A 23,931-nucleotide genomic window follows, 5' to 3' on the forward strand; every position below is an offset into this window, starting at 1 on the left:
CTCCAGGCAGGCGTTGCAGATTTGCAACAGCTAAATTCCAAGTACCTACTTACTCCACATCCATATTTATGAGCTTTTTTACTCAGGAGACTTTTCTCCCATCCATGCTGATAAACGTGGACAATGCAGACTGTGCACGAATGACTACACGCAAACGGCCTGCCAGAAGTGCAAAACACTTTTTTTATTTACAAAGGATAAAAAAGTCGGGATTGTATATTACTACCCCATATTATAATTTTCCTCAAATATCAGATTTTTCCTGATACTAAAAATTTATTTGAGCCTGAGAGGGTTAAAATGGGCGTATTTCATTTAAACTTTGCACAAGAAGTGGTTTAACAAAGACTTTTAGTATCACAGCCACGATTTACACTTAATTTTTTATTGAACTGTATCGAATTTATTTGAAATATATCGTATCGAACCGAAAGCTCGCTGTATCGAGGTTTGTATTATATCTGCAACTTCTTAATGATACCCAGCCCCAGTAGAATTTGTCATGTGATTTTAGCCTCTGGAATACAGTTTTGTGCAGTTTCCTCTTGTAAATAAAGTCTATTTATTAAAAAAAAATAAAATAAAAATTTTACCTACCTGTTTATTTTCTGTTGTGTATGAGGCAGGTTCACACAGGTTAAGAGTTTTACTGAAAAATTGGTTCAAACGAGCAACATTTCTCTAATATTTATCTCATATAAATCTTTGGAAATCATTATAATGTGTTTGTATGTTGTGTGTGTGTGTGTGTGTGTGTGTGTGTGTGTGTGTGTGTGTGTGTGTGTGTGTGTGTGTGTGTGTGTGTGTGTCGCTGAGTGTGTGTGTTCTGTGTGTCCTGGTGGAGTAAGTCACAGCTGGAGCCGAGCCATTCATCATCTCAAGTCAGAAGAAAACAGCAGCTCTGGGCCCGAGCGCTACACAACTACTACTACACAACTACTACACAACTACTACACAACTACTACACAACTACTACTACACAACTACTACACACAACTACTACACAACTACTACACAACTACTACACAACTACTACTACTACACAACTACTACACACTACTACTACACAACTACTACACAACTACTACACAACTACTACACAACTACACAACTACTACACAACTACTACACAACTACTACACACAACTACTACACACTACAACTACTACTACTACACAAACTACTACTACTACACAACTACTACACAACTACTACACAACTACTACACAACTACTACTACTACACAACTACTACTACACAACTACTACTACACAACTACTACTACTACACAACTACTACACAACTACTACTACACAACTACTACACAACTACTACTACACAACTACTACACAACTACTACACAACACTACACAACTACTACACAACTACTACACAACTACTACACAACTACTACTACACAACTACTACACAACTACTACACAACTACTACACAAACTACACAACTACTACACAACAATACTACACAAACTACTACACACAACTACTACACAACTACTACACAACTACTACTACACTACACACTACTACACACAACTACTACACAACTACACAACTACTACACAACTACTACAAACTACTACACACTACTACTACTACACAACTACTACACAACTACTACACAACTACTACACAACTACTACACAACTACTACTACACAACTACTACACAACTACTACACAACAACTACTACACAACTACTACTACACAACTACTACACAACTACTACACAACTACACACAACTACTACACACACTACTACTACTACACAACTACTACTACTACACACAACTACTACACACAACTACTACACAACTACTACACAACTACTACACAACTACTACACACAACTACTACACAACTACTACACACAACTACTACACAACTACTACACAACTACTACACACAACTACTACACAACTACTACACAACTACTACACACAACTACTACACAACTACTACACACAACTACTACACACAACTACTACACAACTACTACACACAACTACTACACACAACTACTACACAACTACTACACACAACTACTACACAACTACTACACACAACTACTACACAACTACTACACAACTACTACACACAACTACTACACAACTACTACACAACTACTACACAAACTACACACAACTACTACACAACTACTACTACTACACAACTACTACACAACTACTACTACTACACAACTAACTACTACACACAACTACTACACAACTACACAACTACTACACAAACTACTACACAACTACTACACACTACTACTACTACTACAACACTAACTACTACACAAACTACTACACAACTACTACACAAACTACACAACTACACACAACTACTACACAACTACTACACACTACTACACAACTACTACACAACTACTACACAACTACTACACAACTACTACACAACTACTACACAACAACTACTACACAACTACTACACAACTACTACACAACTACTACACACAACTACTACACACAACTACACAACTACACAACTACTACACAACTACTACTACACACAACAACTACTACACACTACTACAACTACTACACAACTACTACACACAACTACTACACAACTACTACTACACACAACTACTACACAAACTACTACACAACTACTACACAACTACTACACACTACTACAACACTAACTACACAACTACTACACACAACTACTACAACTACTACACAACTACTACACAACTACTACACACAACTACTACACACACTACTACACACTACTACTACACAAACTACTACACAACTACTACACACAACTACTACACACAACTACTACTACACACAACTACTACACACAACTACTACACAATTACTACACAACTACTACTACTACACAACTACTACACACAACTACTACACAACTACTACACAACTACTACACACAACTACTACACAACTACTACACACAACTACTACACAACTACTACACACAACTACTACACAACTACTACACAACTACTACACACTACTACACAACTACTACACAACTACTACACAACTACACACAACTACTACAACTACTACACAACTACTACACAAACTACTACACAACTACTACTACACAACTACTACACACAACTACTACACAACTACTACACACAACTACTACACAACTACTACACACAACTACTACACACAACTACTACACAACTACTACACACAACTACACAACTACTACACAACTACTACACAACTACTACACAAACTACACAACTACACAACTACTACACAACTACTACACAACTACACAACTACTACACAACTACTACACAACTACTACACACAACTACTACACAACTACTACACAACTACTACACAAACTACTACACAACTACTACACAACTACTACACAACTACTACACAACTACTACGACACAACTACTACACAACTACACAACTACTATACACAACTACTACACAACTACTACACAACTACACAACTACTACACAACTACTACACAACTACACAACTACACAACTACTACACAACTACTACACACACTACTGCACAACTACTACACAACTACTACACACAACTACTACACAACTACTACACACAACTACACAACTACTACACACAACTACTACACAACTACTACACAACTACTACACAACTACTACACAACTACTACACAACTACTACACAACTACTACACAACTACTACTACACACAACTACTACACAACTACTACACACAACTACTACTACTACACAACTACTACACACAACTACTACACAACTACTACACAACTACTACTACACAACTACTACACACAACTACTACACAACTACTACACAACTACTACACAACTACTACACAACTACTACTACTACACAACTACTACACAACTACTACACAACTACTACTACTACACAACTACTACACAACTCACAACTACTACACAACTACTACACACTAACAACTACTACTACACAACTACTACACACTACTACTACTACACACAACTACTACACAAACTACTACACAAACTACTACACAACTACACACAAACTACACTACAACAACTACTACACACAACTACTACACACAACTACTACACAACTACTACACACAACTACTACACAACTACTACACAACTACTACTACACAACTACTACACAAACTACTACACAACTACTACACACTACTACTACACAAACTACTACTACACAACTACTACAACTACTACACAACTACTACACAACTACTACACAACTACTACACAACACTAACACAACTACTACACAACTACTACTACACAACTACTACACAACTACTACACAACACTACACAACTACTACACACAACTACTACACAACTACTACACACAACTACTACACAACACTACTACACAACTACTACACACAACTACTACACAACTACTACACAACTACTACACAACAACTACACAACTACTACACACTACTACACAACTACTACACAAACTACTACTACACTAACAACTACTACACAACAACTACACAACAACTACACAACTACTACACAACTACTACACAACTACTACACAACATCTACACACAATTGCTACATACAACTTCTACACACAACTTAAAATATGTAAAAATAATAACTTGCCGACTCAAGACTCGACTTGGACTTGACTTGGACTTATAGGCCAGAGAGTCAACTGGGACTTGACGGGGACTAACGGGCCAAAGAATAGAGACTTGAGACTGGACTTGGACTTATAGGCCAGTGACTCGACTTGGACTTGACTTGGACTTATGGGCCAGTGACTCGAGACTCGGACTTGGACTTATGGGCCAGTGACTTGAGACTGGACTTGGACTTGACTTGGACTTATGGGCCAGTGACTTGACTTGGACTTATGGGCCAGTGACTTGAGACTGGACTTGGACTTGCCTGTATTTGACGTGGGACTTGACTTGGACTTGAGGTGAAAAACTTGAGACTCAGAAAACGAGGACTTGGTCCGACCTCTGAACTGAAGAGTTTCTCAGACACTTGTGAATGAAACAAAACAGAACTTCAGGTCATTTTTTGAGGACATGACATCGTTCTAACTTGGCTTAAAGCTCAAGAGTCAGATTTGTGTCTTATAAAACATTTAAATATTAGTTTTAGTTCTGATTTTTGATATTTTGACCACCTTTTGGACATCCGTACGCGTCTTAAACTCGTGTACAGTAAAATGAACGTCACAGCTTCAGTTCTACAGTAGAGTTTTTTTTTTTTTGAGTGCACATTAACTGAAGTCCGTCCGTGACTCGTGTTTGTTTTGCGATAACCTCAGAGTTAAATTATTGCTTCGTACAGTGTTGTTTATCTGCGCTTCAGTGCGACGGGTCAGAGTGCACAGTCATACGGCCCCGGAGACGACAGAACTGACCCCAGAACAGAAACTTTTTTACATATTCAAGTGTAAAACGACAAATCAGACGTACGAGAGGAAAATATTGACAAAAATGTAAATGAATGATTCTATTTTCAATCAATAACACCAACTAGAAAAGCAGTCAGAGAGCGCAGACCTCCGCCAAGGACTACAGTCCCCCTCATATTAACTGTGTTTTCCATAAATATTTGTCTCGTATCTTTCAATTTGGAATATGAAAGAGGATCGATCCCATTGTCCATCCCTGAGTCAAATTTCATGTTGTTTGGTCAATAATTAACCCAGATATTGAGAAACAACATTTTTGGCCCCATTTACCACAATGTTAACTAAAATTTCAAAGTGATCCAGAATCCAGGATTTCTTCCGGATCAGCCCCAAAATGAAATCACTTCTTCCTTTTCACATTTCCAACAAATCCTGAAAATTTCATCAAAATCGGTCCATAACTTTTTGAGTTATGTTGCTAACAGACAAACAAACAAACAAACAAACAAACGCCGGCAAAAACATAACCTCCTTGGCGGAGGTAATTAGATGACAGTTTATCAGATGGTTACGTATTAAGAATTGTCCAAATTAAACACAAATTAACATGTTCTGGTAATAAAAAAATAATTCCTTTTTGATAATTTTCTTTATAGGCTCAGTAAATTTTCTTTTAGGGTCCATTTTTATCACAGGGACTTTTCCGTTGCCTTTTTTAAAATAAGATTGAGAAGCTGTTCGTTTTGTCTATTTATTTATTGCAGCTCATAATTTTGAACAATATGATATTTTTAGAAGTCTTTTGTGGGATTAAATATAATAATTTATTGTCTATTTACTTCAGCAATATATCACACTTCAAACTGTGTTATGGTGACAGGTCTGTATAGAGTACAGTACTTTTGATATTACACACTGCTCAGAAAATTTAAAAGGACCATTTGAAAACACATCAGATCTCAAAGTGAAAAAAAATCTATACAAATATGGACAGGGCGATGTCTCAGGAACAAAACGACGCTCCTCTTTTAATGGAAACAGCAGGTACAACAAGACGCCCTCTAAAACAGGACTCATTATTTCATATTTCTCCCTTTTGGTGTTTTTTAGAAGATTTTCCACTCGTGCTGCTTTGATTATCACGACTGGGAGTATGAGGCCATTCCTTAACCCTACAGAGCAGATTGTCCAACTTCTTCAGGATGACACATTCAGAGATGGCAGATCAGTGGCAGATTGAATGCGTCTCCAGCACAATCTCCTGAACATGGAGGAGATTCCAGGAGACGGACAGTTGCTCTAGGAGAGATGGATAGTCAGTCTGGCGCCACCTAGTGCCTCCACTCAATTTCATTTCTCTTCAGCAACTAGGTTAGGAATCTGAATAGAAAAACCCCACAAGTGCGAGTTCGGGCACCAGCCAATCAGAGAAGAGTCAGACATTCTGTGTTGGTAAAGATTCCCGAGATCAAGGATTTAAAGCCGAAACAAAGAGAATTTTTGGTGAATCTGATCAAGGAGAAAGACGTTATTGCCCTTCTTGCAGGATTTGGGAAAAGCTTAAAGGTTGTATAGAGGATTTTCCAAGGAACGAGAAATCAGCGACTGTTTGTCCTTTTTCAAATGTTGAAAAATGTTGTGAAACCACCTCCCCTCCCCCACAGCTCCCTACGTAGAAACGCCTCCTCCCTCCTCCTCCTTACGCCACAGGTTTGTTTCTAGAAAACAAGTGCTCACCGGTGCACATGACTTGTAAACAACTAACTACAGTGTTGGTTAGGCAAGACGGAGAAGTGAGGAGCGGGGGGAGCGGGGGGGCGTGGACATTTCATGCGCCGAAAAGAAGTGAGGAGCAGGAAGAAGAGCGGAACGGGGAGTGAGGAGAGGAGAGAGGAGCGGTGCAGTGAGGGGTGCGCGGAGATTCCGTGCGAATGAAGCTACTACTACAACACGCAGCAGCAAGCGGACTCTTTCTTTGCATTGAAAATGACGTTTTCAGACATAGGATATCACATTCGTGTCCTGAAAAACGTTTGTCTAACTCTTGGAAATAAAGTATGTTTTCATAATAAGCAGACGTTTCCTGTCCAGGAGTAATTTGTGGACCAGTGCGTCAGTCTTTAGACCCTTCGTCTGCTTCAGTCGCACCATCGCTGGAATGAATCTCCAAGAATCACCTTAGTTTGGCTTCGCTGCTTTTCCCCTTGTCTTCTTCTTTCAGCGACCTCAAAAAACGGACTTTCTTTTGCGCGCGAACTGCTCCTGGATTCTTGTCGCCATTGCAACAAACTTTGTGCGAACTGCGAGGAAGATATAGGTCAAAAAAAGCCGCTAAGAACCGTTGTGTTGGTGGAGTAAACAGCGTCTGTGCGTCTTGCGTCTGTGGACTGTGTGACAGCCGTACGTAAACCACGTACTGGCGGCGCAGGCAAGTCAGTTACGCTAGAAACGTAGGGAGTTTGATTGACAGCCTGTCAGCTCACAGATAACGAGGCAGTTCGTTATCTATTGGCAAATGTTTAGCCCCACCACGTCCAGAGTTGATGAATTTTTATTCTCTTTTTTTTGGTCATCATAATTACAAGGCTACTGCACCTTTATAATCTATCACTGACAATTTGAAACAAAAAAAATCCTCCATACAACCTTTAATATATCAGTTAGCCCCGTTAGCGGCACATTATTACATCACAATCAAAAAGTACCCGCCTACCGTCGAGCAAATGAATTCTAACACTTCGAGGTCAAACGGTCTGAACAAAGTGAAACCAGCTGATGAATCAGGATAAGACAGGGCTGTAGAAGGTCCTCAACCCATCAGAAGGACCCACATCTGCTCCTCTGTGCAAAAGGAACTGAACTCTGTCCAGCTCTTCCAAAACGACGTTCAGCAGGACACTGGTGTGAACGTCTCTGTCCAAACGGTCACAAACAGCCTTCAGGATGATGGCTTGAGGGTCACGTCCTGTCAAACTGTGTTTTTTTATTGTTTTACTACTAAATAAATTTCACCCAAAAAGTGCGACTTATGTTTGTTTTTTTTATTCTTCATTATGCATTTTTTGGCTGGTGCGACTTAGACTCCACAACGACTTATAGTCCCAGAAATACGGTAAATGTCTCTACAACTTAAACCACAGGACAGTGAGTAAATGACAGTCGAGGCTTTATTGAAGTTTGTTGTTGTCGCTCTGAACATGAAGAGGAGCCATGAAAGCCCAAAATAAATCAGAACACATTTACACATCATGTACATACACACATTTACAAACACGATCACTTCCGATACCAGATCCGCATCTTCTTCTCTCGCTTGATTTTCTTCTGCAGCTGTAGCGTCCCGTAGAGAAGCGCCTCGGCTGTGGGGGGACACCCTGAGGACGGAGGGGGAATTACACCTTTAGTGTTACGGACGTTTTAAAGAGTCTCGAGCTTTCACACTGAACCAGAACTGGCCCCGCTAAGATTAGATAAGCAGCCTCCAAAAGCATGACCCCGTCCACTTTACCTGGAACATAAATGTCGACAGGTACGATCCTGTCACAGCCCCTGACCACAGAATACGAGTAGTGGTAATAACCTCCTCCATTGGCGCAGCTGCGAACATAAAAACAAACACAAATTACTTCAGATTTGGATGTAATATTGACAAAAATTGACAGTTTTTCAGATTGTTCCGTCTTAAGAATTGTCCAAATGTGAATAGTTTGTACATTTAAACACAAATGACATGTTCTGGTAATAAAAAATAAATACCTTTTTGATCATTTTCTTTACAGGCCCAATAAAAACTTTCTTTTAGGGTCAGTTTTTATCATGGGGACTTTTCCTTTGCCTTTTTTAAATAAGATTAAGAAGCTGCAGAGAGTTTAATAAATCACTTCTATGACTCATTATAAACACACAACAGCTACATAAGTGTTCATTTTGTCAATTTATTTATTGCAGCTCATAATTTTAAACAATATAGGTAAGGTAAGGTTCTTTATTTGTCATTCAAGCATGCGAGAGAACGAAATGTGCCCATAACAGGCCGGACTACACACTTTAATAACACACACTTAAAATCATTATGTATAAGACTGTACTAAACATTTTACATTTTTTAGCCCGTCTGGACTGTTACCTAGCAACTATGATGTATATTAGGACAAAACTGCTCTAATGTGCACACGGATTATTATTTGACAAATAAAATACGGTAAGAAAACTCCTGTATCTTGTTGAAATCATGTTGAAAGTATCAGGAAAATGTGTTTCTCGTGGAAATTGGGCCAAACTTTCGGACATGATTCTCCCAGTGTGACGTCATAAAACATGACAAATTGCTTCTTGATTGGTCTAAAACTAAATTTTGTGGGCTAATACCTGTACAAATATTAAAAACCTGTACCTGTAAAAATTAAAAGTCAATATTATAAAATCATGGAAACCTGTTATACACACTCTGTATGTATAAATCACACTCACACGGAAGATGGTGGATGGGAGTCCAGGCCGAGGGATTATTTTGTATGTAAACATTAAAGGATAAAGTTAAAATATGCGATAAACCCGCACAGACCTGCACCTAACTCTTACTGGGAGTCAACACTCTCTCTGAGCATTATGTGTTTGAAGACTTTATTGCGTGACTCCTGGGGCTCAATCTTGCCCCAGTCTTAGCACTATGCACAAGCGTTGAGGAGGGGGCGTGTCCAGGTGGGGCTGCACTTCGCTGCGGGAGGCTGCAGTGGAACGGTACAAGTACAAATATAGTGACGGCATCTGAATCAGTCTGTGAGCGCTGTGGCATTTAAAAGCTCTTCCCGTGTGGGTAAAGTCTGTAATCTCTGCCTCGTTATCAGGCGGCAAAGCAGAGTGCGGGGAAAAGTTCTATAAGGCTGCGTTCAGACTGCAGCCTGAAGTGACCAAATCCGATTTTTTGGCCCCTATGTGACCTGTATCTGATCTTTTAATGACAGTCTGAACGACACAGATCTGATTTTTTCAAATGCGACACAGGACACTTCGAAATGTGGTCCTGAAACTGATACATATCTGATCTTTTGACATGTGACTTCAGTGTGAACGGTCAAAGCGCATGAATCCGACCTACACGTTATCAACAAGCCACAAACGTCACTATTCTGCGCTGAAGTAGGTGAAAATTGTTAATGAACTCTGTGTCACTGAAGTGAAGCACATCTCCACTCACGGCTCCGTCTCCACATCCACACGTTCCTTTCAACGGACTGAACCACAAAACACCACGACCAAAAACCTCGTCCTTCTCCTTCTCAATCTCCTCCTTAAAACAAGTAAGTTGTTCATGTTCTGGCTCCGGTACGAGAGGAACTTTAAAATCTCCAGGTGCTCAATGCTGCGTCCATGTTTGGACAACTTCTGTAAACACAGAGACGCTCGCTGCGGTTGACGTCGTCGTGCACATGCGGGACACTTTTGAATCCGTGTATCATTCGTTCATTCGTTTTTCAATATAAACCAAAAATAAGAAAACGAAAAAATTTTGTTTAAATGAAGAATGGAAAAAACGGATAACGGCCCGTTTACGTGACTTCCGTGACTGCGATGCCGAACTTTTGCACCGCATACGGACTGAACCGGGACTGATCCAGGTCCGAGACCAGAGTGAGACCAGAGCGGGACTGAGACCGGGACCAGACCGGACCAGAGCGGGACCAGGGCGGACTCCGAGCTTTGACTCCGAGCTCCACGGGGTCCGAGCCTCAGCTTCGAGCTCCGGTCCTGCCGTGGGCTCTGAGCCTCCGGTCTGGTCCCGGTCTGGTCCTGGTCTTGTCTCGATCTCGGTCTCAGGCCCGGTCTGGTCCCGGTCTGGTCCAGTCTCACCACATACGGACTGAATCAGGACGGATCCAGGTCCGAGACCAGACCGAGCTGCTCTGGTCCTCCGCGCTCAAGAACCGAGGCTGGTTCCGAGGTGGTGCAAAGCATCCGACTGACGAATTCACCCAACGAAAACGAACCGAACTAAGAGCTTTTGGTTCAGATGGACCAGGTCCGGGACCAGACCGGGACCAGAGCGCTACTGAGACTCAGTCCCGCTCTGGTCCCGGTCTGGTCCCGGTCTCAGTCCCGCTCTGGTCCCGGTCTGGTCCCGGTCTGGTCCTGGTCTCAGTCCCGCTCTAGTCTCGGTCTGGTGCAAAAGTTCGGCATCGCAGTCACGGAAGTCACGAATGATACACGGATTCTTTTGGGCCGTTTAATGTTCACACTGGAGTCACATACAAGTCACATTTAATTGGAAATGTGAACAACCTCGCAAAAACATTGGATTTCACAAAAAAATCAGAACTGAGCGTTAAACCCTGCAGTCTGAACATAGCCTTTGTGACAAGAAAACAGCTCTGGAGCCCCACGATGGAAGTACACACCAGCAGAAGCGCAAGGAATATAGAATTTTGTATGGGCCGTCACAGAACTGACTGGGTTTGTGTTCTGAACCCTCCATGAGTATGTGCACCGCTGTAAACCCGTGCACCGAGCACACGTCAACCTTTTATAGTTTCCGCTGCGTTCGTTTTCCTCCCGTTACAGATAAATGTGTCTGATGCATCTGCTCCACGGTCACAGCCCCGAGCTGTCAGTGAATGTGCATGCAGGGTTTGGCCGTGAGAAAGTGAGGAAATTGACATCGCAATGTGAATGAGCAGCTTTTGTACAGATCCAGATTAAACCAAACTCTAGAGCAGAGCTGAGTCGATACAGAGCGCGAGCGAGGGGCTGTGCTCTGCTGCGGGAGGGCATCCGCACGACTCCCGCACAGCACACGAACATGTTATAAATGTGAAGCATTTATCATCCTAATATTTTTCCAAATAAAAGAAGTCTTGAGCAGGTTACATGTTGTTTTTCAGTGAACTCGTTTGATATTTATTTTTTATGATTCTGGTAATTCACTGAATGTGCCACACCTGCCCTCAGTCTGCTCCACTCCACCTGATGCTCAGACACGACACACCGACTGTTTAAAACTCCCTAACCCAGGGGTGGGCAAACTTTCAGGCCACATAGGGTCTAAAGTTTGACTGAAGGGCCGGACAGAAAACAGGACATAACGTGTTAAGAGCTCAGATTCATTACATTCTTATTCACATTTATCTAGGACTTCAGACGCTACACGTTTCATCACTGCTGTGAAAGACTCAGAACATAAAACTGTTGAGACCTGTTCCACTGCACATCACGAGTCAATGTATATAGTGAGTTCACCGTTTTCACATATGACTGGATCAGCTCCAAAACAAAGCTCACGCCAAACAACCACACATACACACCTGTGAATGTGGTACAACCTGACTCCAAAATGTTGTACACATTAACTATTACAACTGAGAGACTATAGGTTTCCTTGATTGATTTTTTCCAGCTCAAAATGGAAGCAGTGCAGTCTTATATCTTAAGGACCAACTACTTCACTCATGATCCGAATAACTCCTGTAACACTTTCCCATAAAGCATTGCGGCCAACATAATACGCCGCAACTCAATGTATATATAGTGCGCCATCTACTGGGAAACGCTGGAAATGCATGACAAATAAAACATCAACAAGGTTTATTATTGTAATTTATTCCAGTTCGGCGGGCCGGATTAAAAGGTTTAAAGGGCCACATACGGCCCCCGGGCCGTAGTTTGCCCACCCCTGCCCTAACCCCACACCTGCGCCAAGTGCTAAGACTGGGGGCAAGATCGGGCCACCGGTGTTTAATGCTTCATACACTTTTCATACACACAGTTTGAAGTGTGTGGTCAGACGTACCTGCCCATGGAGATGACGTAGCGTGGCTCAGGCATCTGGTCATACACCTGTGAGAGGAGTAAAATTTGAGTTGAACTGTACAGAATTTGACACTATTTGACAGTATTTGACAGTATTTGACAGTATTTGACACTATTTGAGAGTATCAGAGTACAGCCGTGTGACTCAGAGGTGAGGCTGCTGCACGCGGCCCCACAGCGGCTGTGCCAATCCTGCGCCGGCTGCAGTTAATCCCAGTGCGTTTACACAGATCTACTGTTCAGTCTGCACACGGCACCGACCAACTGTGAGCTCCAGTCTGAACGAGCACAGCCAGGAATCTACATACTCCTCAGGCTCACGCAGGTCTCAATACACATGCACTTGAATATACTTCTCTGACATATTTTAAGGGTCATAAAATGGGAGCTGGCACTGTACAGATTTGATTTAACACTTTCTGAGTCTAAATAAATCATTATTAGCCAACACTAATGTCTAACTTAGTAGAAAACTATGCTCCAAAACGTATAGACCTGTACAGAAAAGTGTTTCATATTGTCCACGTTTACATGACTCTATACTATTATATACTTCAAGTTTACATGGAAATAATAATTCTGAATTGAGGTTTACATGGAAAACTTGTTAAATTGTCTTTATTTAATGTGTCTCAGCGTCTGGGGAAGGTTCTGATTGGACAGAGACACCAACGTATTCACACCGACCAGAAGAAAACACACACTTCAGCTGCTCCCGGCTTTTCTGTCAACTCAGTTTGTCGTTACTCCACGGACACAAACACGATCCAAACTTTTTCCGTAAGTGGTTCTGATGATAATTGCGCAGCAGCTGGAGAATTGTCTCATCACGCTTTACGTCTGTCGGCTGAGGAGGAGAAGGGAAGAGTGTCGGAGAAGGGAGGAAAAAGACAAACTGAATGTGAGGCTGCTCTACCTCAGCCCACTCCCGCATCCCGCTCACAAATCCAAAGAGACTTGGATGAAAGTCCGAAGACAGGACTGGTGGAGCCGGATCGAAGGGCGACACAACGAGCATGAACTGGACGCCCGGGATTATTTTTAAGAAGAATAAACGTGCACGAAAGGACGAGATCGCGGATACAAGCGGTCAAAATGAGTTTCCTCCGCTGGGTGTCTGGGCGCTCCCTTAGAGATGAGGAGGGTGAGGAGCTCAGTCACACGGGAGGAGCTCGGAGTAGAGCTGCTGCTTCTCCACGTCGAGAGGAGCCAGATGAGGTGGCTCGAGCATCTGTTTTGGATTCCTCCTGGGCGTCTCCCTCAGGAGGTGTTCCGGGCATGTCCCACCGGGAGGAGGCCCCGGGGAAGACCCAGGACACGCTGGAGGGACTATGTCTCTGGACTGGCCTGGGAACACCTCGGGGTCCCCCTGGAGGAGCTGGAGGACGTGTCTGGGGTGAAGGAAGTCTGAGATTCCCTGCTTAGACTGATGCCTCCGAGACACGGCCGCAGATAAGCAGAAGAAAATGGATGGATAGAATAAACTCTAATAATAATCAATTCGGCTTTACAATCGGGATAAAACCACCCACTCACTTCGGAATTAAGTTTAATTCTGAATAATAATAATTATATAGTGTTTTTAAATAATTTTTTATTGAGAATTCAATTATTTTAATCAGAATTAGAGCTCTCATGTAAACGTGGCAAATGATGGATTTAGAACTCTCAAACTTAAAGTGGAGACCTTTTAAAGTGATGATAGACTGAACTGTTTCCAGACTTTTCCCTCTTCTCCTCTAATGAATCCTTTTCTGTAATTCTCAAACCATAGACTCCACATGAGCAGGTAAAGAACATTGAAATATAAGAAGTAGAGCCCGACCGATATGGATTTTGCTGTGGCTGATATGATAACGATATAATGTGAGTTGGCTCTGCCGATAGCCGATATAATCACCGATATATTTAGTGATGTAAAAATTCACTGTAAATGTTGAATTGTTTAAAAAACTTAGGTTTGGCTCTGGTGGATTTTAAATTGTGTTTATTTAGGCAACATTTATTGTTATTCTGCCTCTTTACATCATATTTACAGACAGTAGGTTGACTTAATGGCATTTTTGCATCACATTCTAGACACTAGTGATGGGTATTCCAGTTCTTTTTAGAGAACCGGCTCTTTTGGCTCGGCTCACTAAAAGCTGCTGGCTCTTTTGGCTCCCAAGTGGCTCTTCAGATTGTTTTGTTGCAAGCAGGACTGAAGCAGGACTAAACCAGGACTGAAAAAGGACTAAACCGGGACTTATTTATTTTATGCTAAACTACAGTCAAATATGCTCTTTTTTTTATATTTTTTATCCTATATACACGCAAATTTCTCAAAGTTTCGTTTTTAGCCGCTGCCGCTGTCAAACCACGAATCTGCACGCGGCGTGAAGAGAAAAAAAGTGAGAGAAAGAGAAAACACGGGTCCCAATAAGGATCAGGCTCCCGTCGTTCCCTTCAAAGAGCCGGATCTAAGAGTCATTTCGTTCGCGACCGACCCATAACTAGTAAAGAAAGTAGCACTATTATAGATAGCCGATATGCCTAAAGTTGCCCATATCAGCCGATAATATCGGCCAACCGATATATCAGTCGGGCTCTAATAAGAAGATCTGAAGTATGAACTAAAGATGATGTTGTGTCGTTTTCAAAGCTGCAGATGCTCCAGTTTCATCACAGATCGTCGGTTCAGAGTGATACTGACCTTGCGTAGCGCGGGGGCCATCTTGTTTGTGAGCGTCCCTGCTACGATCATGACGTCGGCCTGTCTCGGACTCGCTCTGAACACCACCCCGAAACGATCCATGTCGTATCGAGGAGCCGCCATGTGCATCATCTCCACCGCACAGCACGCCAGACCGAACGTCATGGGCCACAGCGAACTCTGCAGGAAGCACAGGAGGGAGAGGGTTCACTGTTTACACTAAATATAAAGGTTTGGACCTGGACTTTGTATTATTCATGTACCGCATTTTTCAGACTATAAGTCGCACATTTTTCATGGTTCGGGTGTTTCCTAGAACTTATACTTAGGTGCATCTTATATATTAACCCTCACGCTCTCCTCGGGGTCACATAGACCCAAAGACAATTTTTTTCTCCTTCCCACTCTCTAGGGGCGGGTCAATCAGACCCAAAAATGTATTTTCAAATAAATTCTCACCAGGTGAGAAAATAAAGAGCGTGAGGGTTAAGAGAACGAACGTCCCCATCTTGAGGGATTAACCATCATTAACCAACCACCATAAACCATCCTGTCGGGATTCAGAAAGACCAGAATAATTCTAACTGGAACTGATGCTGAGTCTGACGACAGCGACACAGAAGAGGAAGCGGCGCTTTGTTTACATCCGGAGGTCGAGGAGTTGTTCAGAAGTGACACCGAGGATGAAGAATTGAATGGATTTAGTGATTTGGAGTGAGATGGAGAGTTTGTTAAACTTGTTCTGTTCTGTTGTTTATGTTATAGTTTATCTGAAGAACTGTTCATATGTGACGTTAACAGTCTGTTCTTCTCTCTTCTATTGTTTTTACTACAACTTCACTTTACACAGGAAATGTCAGTTCCTGGTCTCTGATTTTATCAAATAAATTTCCCCCCAAAAATGTGAGTTACATATGTTTTTTTCTTCATTACACGTTTTTTGGCTGGTGTGACTTATACTCCGGAGCGACTTTTATAGTTTGAAACAATGGAATGTACTGAATGTCTTTGTAGTCACTTAAAACACGTGAAGCGCAAGATGTTCACTTCTGTTTCAAGAATGCCGCAGATAAGACGAGCGCAGATCCAATGTGAACCAAGGTCACACAGACGCTATACTGAAAAGCAAGATTCAGCTGAACGCAATCGCCTTCTTTATTTTCACTGCGTTCAATCTCCAGCAGCTTTGAGCCTCTTCATGTATGAACTGTCTCCTCTGATCAAAGTGTCATTCTACTTTTAAACTTTTCACTGGACGTCTGGATGTTTTAGAATTTTCTTTTTACTGAATGTTTCGCTGAACCTGTTCAAACTAAAACAGACCTGACGTCACACAGTGGGGGTAAAGAGCAGAGAGCGACACTCACCCTGCGCGCCCAGTTCACCAGGTCGTCCAGTTTGGTGATGACATACTCTCCTTTGCTGCTGACCGCCGAGGGTTTGGCTGCAGCCACCGCCGTGCTCTTCTCTCGCACCGGGACCACACTGCCAAACAAACTCACATTTATACACGACTCACTTATGAAATCTGTGGATTTTTCTGCAAACAAATCTGTTGTCAATTATTATTACTAGAGTTGTTCTTGTTTTAATGATATTCATGTCCAAAATCCTCTAAAACATTATGAAGTAGGGATGGGCATTCGATGAAATTTTCTTAATCGATCGTCGGAAGAATTAACGATCAATTATCGATTAATTATTGACGTTTTTATATTAAAATGATCATCATTATTATTACTATCTGCACTAATCTGCATAAATAAATTCAACTTTACGACATATAAACCGTAACGACTCTAGAGCCACATCAGCTGTTTGACATTATAATGTGTTTAATTCAGTTTTGTTCAAATCTCACAGAAACAAAACTTAAAACTGCATCACTAATTTGCATAAACTAAGCGAAGATAAAACTCCAGCTCTTGTGTCGCTGATGTGGTTCAGTTTCTGTCGGATTAAAAGACATGACTCAGGTGAATACAGGTCAGTGTGACCAGATTTGTGTTTGTCAAAACCAGGACAGCGTACGGGGGGAGGGGGGCGGGGCCTCGTCATCCACATTGAGCGACTCTCACCTGGTAAAACTTTTTCCCACTGGACACAGAAACATATGTGCTGCTTTATACACTGTGCACATGGACTCACACTTGTCCCAACGCAACGGAAAGTGTGGAATTTCTTGTACAAATCATCGTTAAATCCACATTTGTGCTTCGGTTCGTTACAGACTGACCCACTGTTTGTGTCTCGCTCCTTCTGATGCAGAGACACATGTACACACCTGTTTGGTCACGACACACACAGCAACATACATTCTGTTTGTCGATTAAAATTAATGTAATCGATGAAATTCTTAACGATCAATTATCGATTAATCGATTAATCATGCCCATCCCTATTATGAAGTATGAAATATGGTGTACTATCATTTCAAACTCCATTTCACTATTAAGGAATTAGTGCTGCTCGACAATGGAAAAATCAATATCCTGATTATTTTGGTCATAATTGAAATCACAGTTATTCAAACTTCACTATGCATTTATTCAGCATTTCTCTTGAGAGGTACGTTCAGATCGGGGCATCAAAAAACGCCCTAGACGCCTCTATTTGGACGCCTTTGCATTGGAGTTCAGACGCCCCCGACATGCATCTTGGACGCCGTGGACCAACGGGTGAAAAATACTTAACGCGCATCAGTTACCCTGGAAACAAGTGCCCGGTCTTTTCCTGAGACGATTATACATCGCAAAACTGCTCTAAGGTACATATTTGTAGCCGATATTAGGGCTGTCGCGATAACCGCAAAAATTAATCACCGCGGTATTGAGAGGCCCACCGCGATCACCGCACATGACCCGACCCAGAGTCCTGCACTGGTCCATTTTTGGAGACCTGCACCCGCCTGTTAACACGTGATTATATCAAAGTTAAACTCGCACCCGTCTGGACCTGTTAACATTCCGCCCGAGATAAATCACACACAAATTAAAATCATTTTAACTGAAGCATCCATCACAATACGAATTGAAAAGTTATGACTTCAAGAATCACAATCACGAAATGAAACGGTTTCACTTTCTTCAGCACGAACACAAATTCACAGACGCGACTCGACTTTCATCACTTCACTGGTTTTATTTACTGAGCAGAAGAAACACTGATTGAGATGTTGGACTTTTGCGCAGCACACGCCACGGACTGAACCAGGACTAACCTAGGACTGACTCCAGAACTGAACTAGGAGGACTAAACCAGGACTAAACCAGAATTGAACCAGGACTCACTGTCGGGACTGGCCCAGAGGTGCACCCGTGTAGACTGTAAGATAACTACAGGCAAAACGAAAGGCACAAAGCTCAGCCCTCAACGGAGGTAAACACAGCCGTCGCCCGATCGCGCTTTGCAGACTCCCTGCTCCGTGGGCTCGGGTTTGTGCCATCACCACATACCGAGCTGTTGAGCCGCTATGACGCACCGCAGGAGAAATTCCCTAACCGCAACAGCCCTATCCTGTATTTATTTTCAATTTGAAAGTTTTGCATAAATTATCAATAACGAAGTGTTAGAGAAATGCTGAATAAATGCATCATGTAACTATAAAATAATCGTTTGAATAATTGTGATTTCAATATTGACCAAAATAATCGTGATAATGATTTTTTTTCCATAATCGAGCAGCTTTACCTACACTGGTGTTGGTTAATATCAGGTACAGGCAAATACATAAAGTCAAAGTATCGATATGGGAACTAAAAAGGCTGAATCGGTGCATCTCTAACCGTGACCAAACTGTGATCCTTTATTCACTTTCATTCATTCCTCTGTGAGCAGTTTTACCAAATCTAACAAAGTCAAGTTAATGTGACACAAACGTGATGGGGAATGGGAGAATAGATCAACAGAATAATGTTTCCGTCCTCACCTCGTGGCTGTGCTGTCACTCTTGGCATGACTGTGCAGACTCTTCTGATGGACTGTGAGCGCACACAGGGGCCTGAGGAAACACCACAGACAGATGAGACGTTTGAGGGGAAAAGGAAACGATGGGAACTGTGCAATATTTTATTGTATACTGAAAAAGTCACTCTAAGTGCAGTTATTTGTCAAATTAAATGGAAAATTGCACATCTTGGTCTGCGTAATTGAGCATCCCTTGCTATTTTTATATGAAAGGTTTATTTCAGTCTAAATGTCCAAATCCAAATGTAATAAACCTCATGGAAATGCAGGAAGTGATGTGTCTCTGTGCTCTGAACCTGACACCAGCTGTTTCCATGACACCAGGAAAATCATGGGGCCATTGCACTTTTTTAGTTTGTTTTGAGGCAATAATGATATTTTTAGTTTATTTACATACTTGATATTTTGCACTTTTGTAGTGAAGGCCCTAAATTAAGCATTTTTTATGTCATATTCGCTTTGTGTTTTCGTATGAAAGAGTGTGAATTCTGGTTTCTGGTCCTGTAGTTTTTATTACATCCATATGACACGACTACAGCAACAGATGTGAAATAACAGGTTGTACTGAAAAAAAAAAAAGTATAATAGCAAAATTAAAAAAAAAAATTTAGGCAAGGACAGAAATACTAAATACTAAAAACGCCCTTAAGTCTGGAAGTGTAAATAAAAAATATGTGTGTGGACTCCTATAAATATCTTGGAACACAAAAATGAGTTTTAACGATAATTGTTCTGTTGTGTGTAAAAGAGGCACCAGCGCCTTCACTGTCTGAGAAAGTTGTCCTTTTACCATGTAGAGAGAACCACGATGACACTGTTTTATAAAACATTTATGGAATCAATTTTAATGTTTTCATTGGTCTCATGGTTTGGGAGCGTCTCTGCCAAAAACAAGAACTCCCTGAATCAGTCGGTTAAATGGGCAAGTGAAGTTATTGTTCATCCTCAGAGCCGCCTGGACTCTCTGTACTCGAGACACTTACAGAGAATGTATTTTTAAAAAACGAGCAACATCCACTAAACTCAGAGTTTCAGCTGCTTCCCTCTGCCCAGAGGCTTTTAGTCCCAAGATCTAGAACAAATCGTTTTAAAAGGAGCTTCGTTCCGGCCGCGATCGTACTTATGAATAAATTGTAATCTATTAATCTAAGATTGTGTGTTTTTATCATATTTAATATTTATTGTGATTTTAGCCGAGCGTGATGGATGAATTTAATTAATTGTTTATGAAACAAACCATTCTGCCCTGGGGCTCTGTAACGCTTTATTTTGTAATTGTGTTTTTATACGTGTTTTGTGGATGAATAAAATGTGAAATGTGGAACCTGCCTCTCAAATCTGCAAACCAAATTTACCTACGGGTAAATAAAGCAACATAACCTAACATAACCTAAAAACTTACCTTGTGGAAAAGGAGCCGAACTTGGCCAAACGGGGCGCTGCAAAAACAACATTACACAAGTGAAAACAGGCCTGTTATAAGTGCACAGATCAGGACTAAACAACTATTATTTATACAAAAAAAAGCATCTCCTGAACAGTGATTAAAGCGCCACTCCGCACAGATAAAACAGTAAAATAATAAAATAATAATAATAATAATAAAACCAGTGCGGGTCAGGAGGAGACTGTGCTCCGGCTTTAGCAGCGCGGCTAACACAAGGTCAGTGCGCACAGCGGGGCAAAAGCTGCACAATTGACGCACAGTTGGCGCAGACACACGGGCCGAGGCGCGGTCTAAGTGTCCGCTTCGAGAAAACATGACGAGTCCCGCTGTAAAATCACGAAAAAACACAGAAAAGCACAAGAAACGGAGCCAAAACATCACTCACCGACCAACGCCGCCATCTTTAAGCCGAAGCGATGACGTCAGAGCGCTTCCGGTGCGTGTAATGAGCGTGAGGCACGTCACAATAACTGAATAAAATAAAATAAAATTAAAATAAAATAAATTAAAATAAATAAATAAATAAAATAAATAGTAAAATAAATAATAAAATATAATAAAAAATAATATGCCAAAATTCAAAAACGAATTAATTTATTTATTCTTCTTGGCAAATACCACGTACATTTACACAAAATTCTCAAAAACGGAACCTTATTTTCCATTGCTATTAATACAAATAAATCATTATTTTCAATCGATTCAACATTTATTCTGCAAAAAGGCTACTTCAATAACCAACCTTTACAAAGGCGAGCAGCAGAGGGCGCCAAAGGAGAGCGCACGAGGCGACATTACGAGGGGCACGTTGGAGAATGTAGTTTTTTGATAAAAGAATGAAACGTGAGGTGAGAAAGTTTAGGCAAAAAAATCCTAGTTTAGTAGTACCTTTCTAGTATCTCTGTTTGAGATACTAAAAAGTTTTTGTTTAAAGAAATAGTAAGATTTTGATTTTAAATTAATTCAACATGACGTAACTGTGTCTAGCCTTATTCATCAGCCCGCTTCACTTTGTGGAAACTGTCTGACCTCGCAGCATCATGATTCGTTCGCTCGACACTTCTTCTTCTTCGCGCTCGACAGGAAGAAGGGCAATAAAGTCTTACCCCTTGACTGGGGCTTAAAAATGCAAAAATCTGAAACCACTGTCCAGAGTGGAAAAGTTGAATACTCTCCGCCGTAGTGTTTCCGTCTACACTGCCCAAGACGCAAAACTCTGGTCAGATGTCTGGTCAGATGTCATGGCAAAACATGCTACACAGGTCTCCAAGAACAGTTGATAGTCGAGGTCAGTTAAAATACAATCAATCAGTGAATCTGCCCAGGGACGACCGGTGGAAATTAGCACTGATGCTACAACCTGATGTACAATGCAACTCTCCTGTAAAAGAAATTGATGTAAAAATTGTGCACTGTCCCTGTCTCAAATAAAAATAAATAAATAAATAAATAAGCTCAGGTTGTTTACGCGTTTACGTCACATACATCACCACCGAGCCGCCTGACATGCAAACCCAATTGAATTCCACACACTTTTGCGTCACTGTATGAATGCAGATTTCCTCCCGAAAATGCTCATCTAAACGTGGAATAAAAAGTGAAGACGTGACGCCTCTTTTGCGTCTTCTGTTCAGACCCTCATCATATAAATGTAGCCTTAGACTTAGACAAACTTTATTGATCCTCAAGGGAAATTATTTGGACACAGACGGATCTCATTCTTAAAAGACCTTGTGAGTGTCAGGTGAGAGTGAAACAGCGCTGACCTGTTTTGTCTCCAAATCTGAGCGCAGGATCTCAGATATGATCAGAGCTGCGCTGCGGCCGTCGCAAGAACCTGTCCGACAGAAAACAGGACAAGGTGGAGTTTATCTGATGTACTGTCGCGGCTCTGTGCTGGTTTGAGGACGTGTCCCCGGGGTCCAGCAGAGCCCCGCAGGTGTCCCGTGTCCTCCTCTTATGTCCCTCTAGTAGAACGTGTCTCTGCGGTAGGATGACGTGTCCCTGTTGTACAGAAGTGGAGTTATTATTATTATTATCATGAGATTATTATTATGAGATTCAGGAGCTGGACCGCGCCTCAACTTCCTCCTCAGCGAACCACAGATTATCTCAACCACGACTTCAATTACCCACAGGCCCTATTTATACGAAGCCTGATTCATCACTTCATAGAAACCGTTTGACCTAGAAGTGTTGACAGTAGGCAGGTACTTTTTTTAATTTAACCAATCACTGCTATTTGGTCGTGGCGTATGTAATGCTCCAAATCCCGTAAAAAGAAGGACAAACAAGAAAGTCAGTTTGTTCACTGGTCAAAAGTTTATTTGGTTGAAGACGTTTCTCAGTTCATCCAAGCTGCTTCTTCAGTTCTGGTTAGAATGTTGGTGTTTCTGGAAAAAACTACAGAGGAATTTCAGACAACATGAAATCTTGGTCTATTTCAAACCTATAAACACTTTAAGACAGAAACTGGTCCAACCCAAAGGACAAAACACCGAGCCACAAACAAAGCAATGTGGTCTACTCCATCCAGTGTAGTGAAAACTGCAGAGAAACAAACAGACGCTTCACAAGAGGATGAACCAACACAGACGA

The 23,931-nt window shown here is 41.5% G+C and overlaps 1 protein-coding gene across 1 annotated transcript; it reads right to left on the reverse strand.

The window, feature by feature from the left end:
• Positions 1-8,574: 8,574 nt before the first annotated feature.
• ndufs7 (NADH:ubiquinone oxidoreductase core subunit S7) lies at positions 8,575-21,767 on the reverse strand. Its single transcript, XM_020933018.2, has 8 exons — positions 21,719-21,767; positions 21,289-21,325; positions 19,849-19,920; positions 17,288-17,405; positions 15,921-16,100; positions 13,209-13,255; positions 8,934-9,022; positions 8,575-8,799 (listed from the first exon to the last, which is right to left on the reverse strand). Exons 1-8 carry the CDS (start codon positions 21,732-21,734, stop codon positions 8,702-8,704), a joined length of 657 nt encoding a protein of 218 aa, XP_020788677.1. The 5' UTR covers positions 21,735-21,767; the 3' UTR covers positions 8,575-8,701.
• Between the last annotated feature and the right edge of the window lie 2,164 nt (positions 21,768-23,931).

Source organism: Boleophthalmus pectinirostris, unplaced genomic scaffold, assembly GCF_026225935.1.
Source record: "Boleophthalmus pectinirostris isolate CB_2022bp ecotype Guang Dong unplaced genomic scaffold, ASM2622593v1 HiC_scaffold_7, whole genome shotgun sequence".
Classification (NCBI taxonomy): Eukaryota; Metazoa; Chordata; class Actinopteri; order Gobiiformes; family Gobiidae; genus Boleophthalmus; species Boleophthalmus pectinirostris.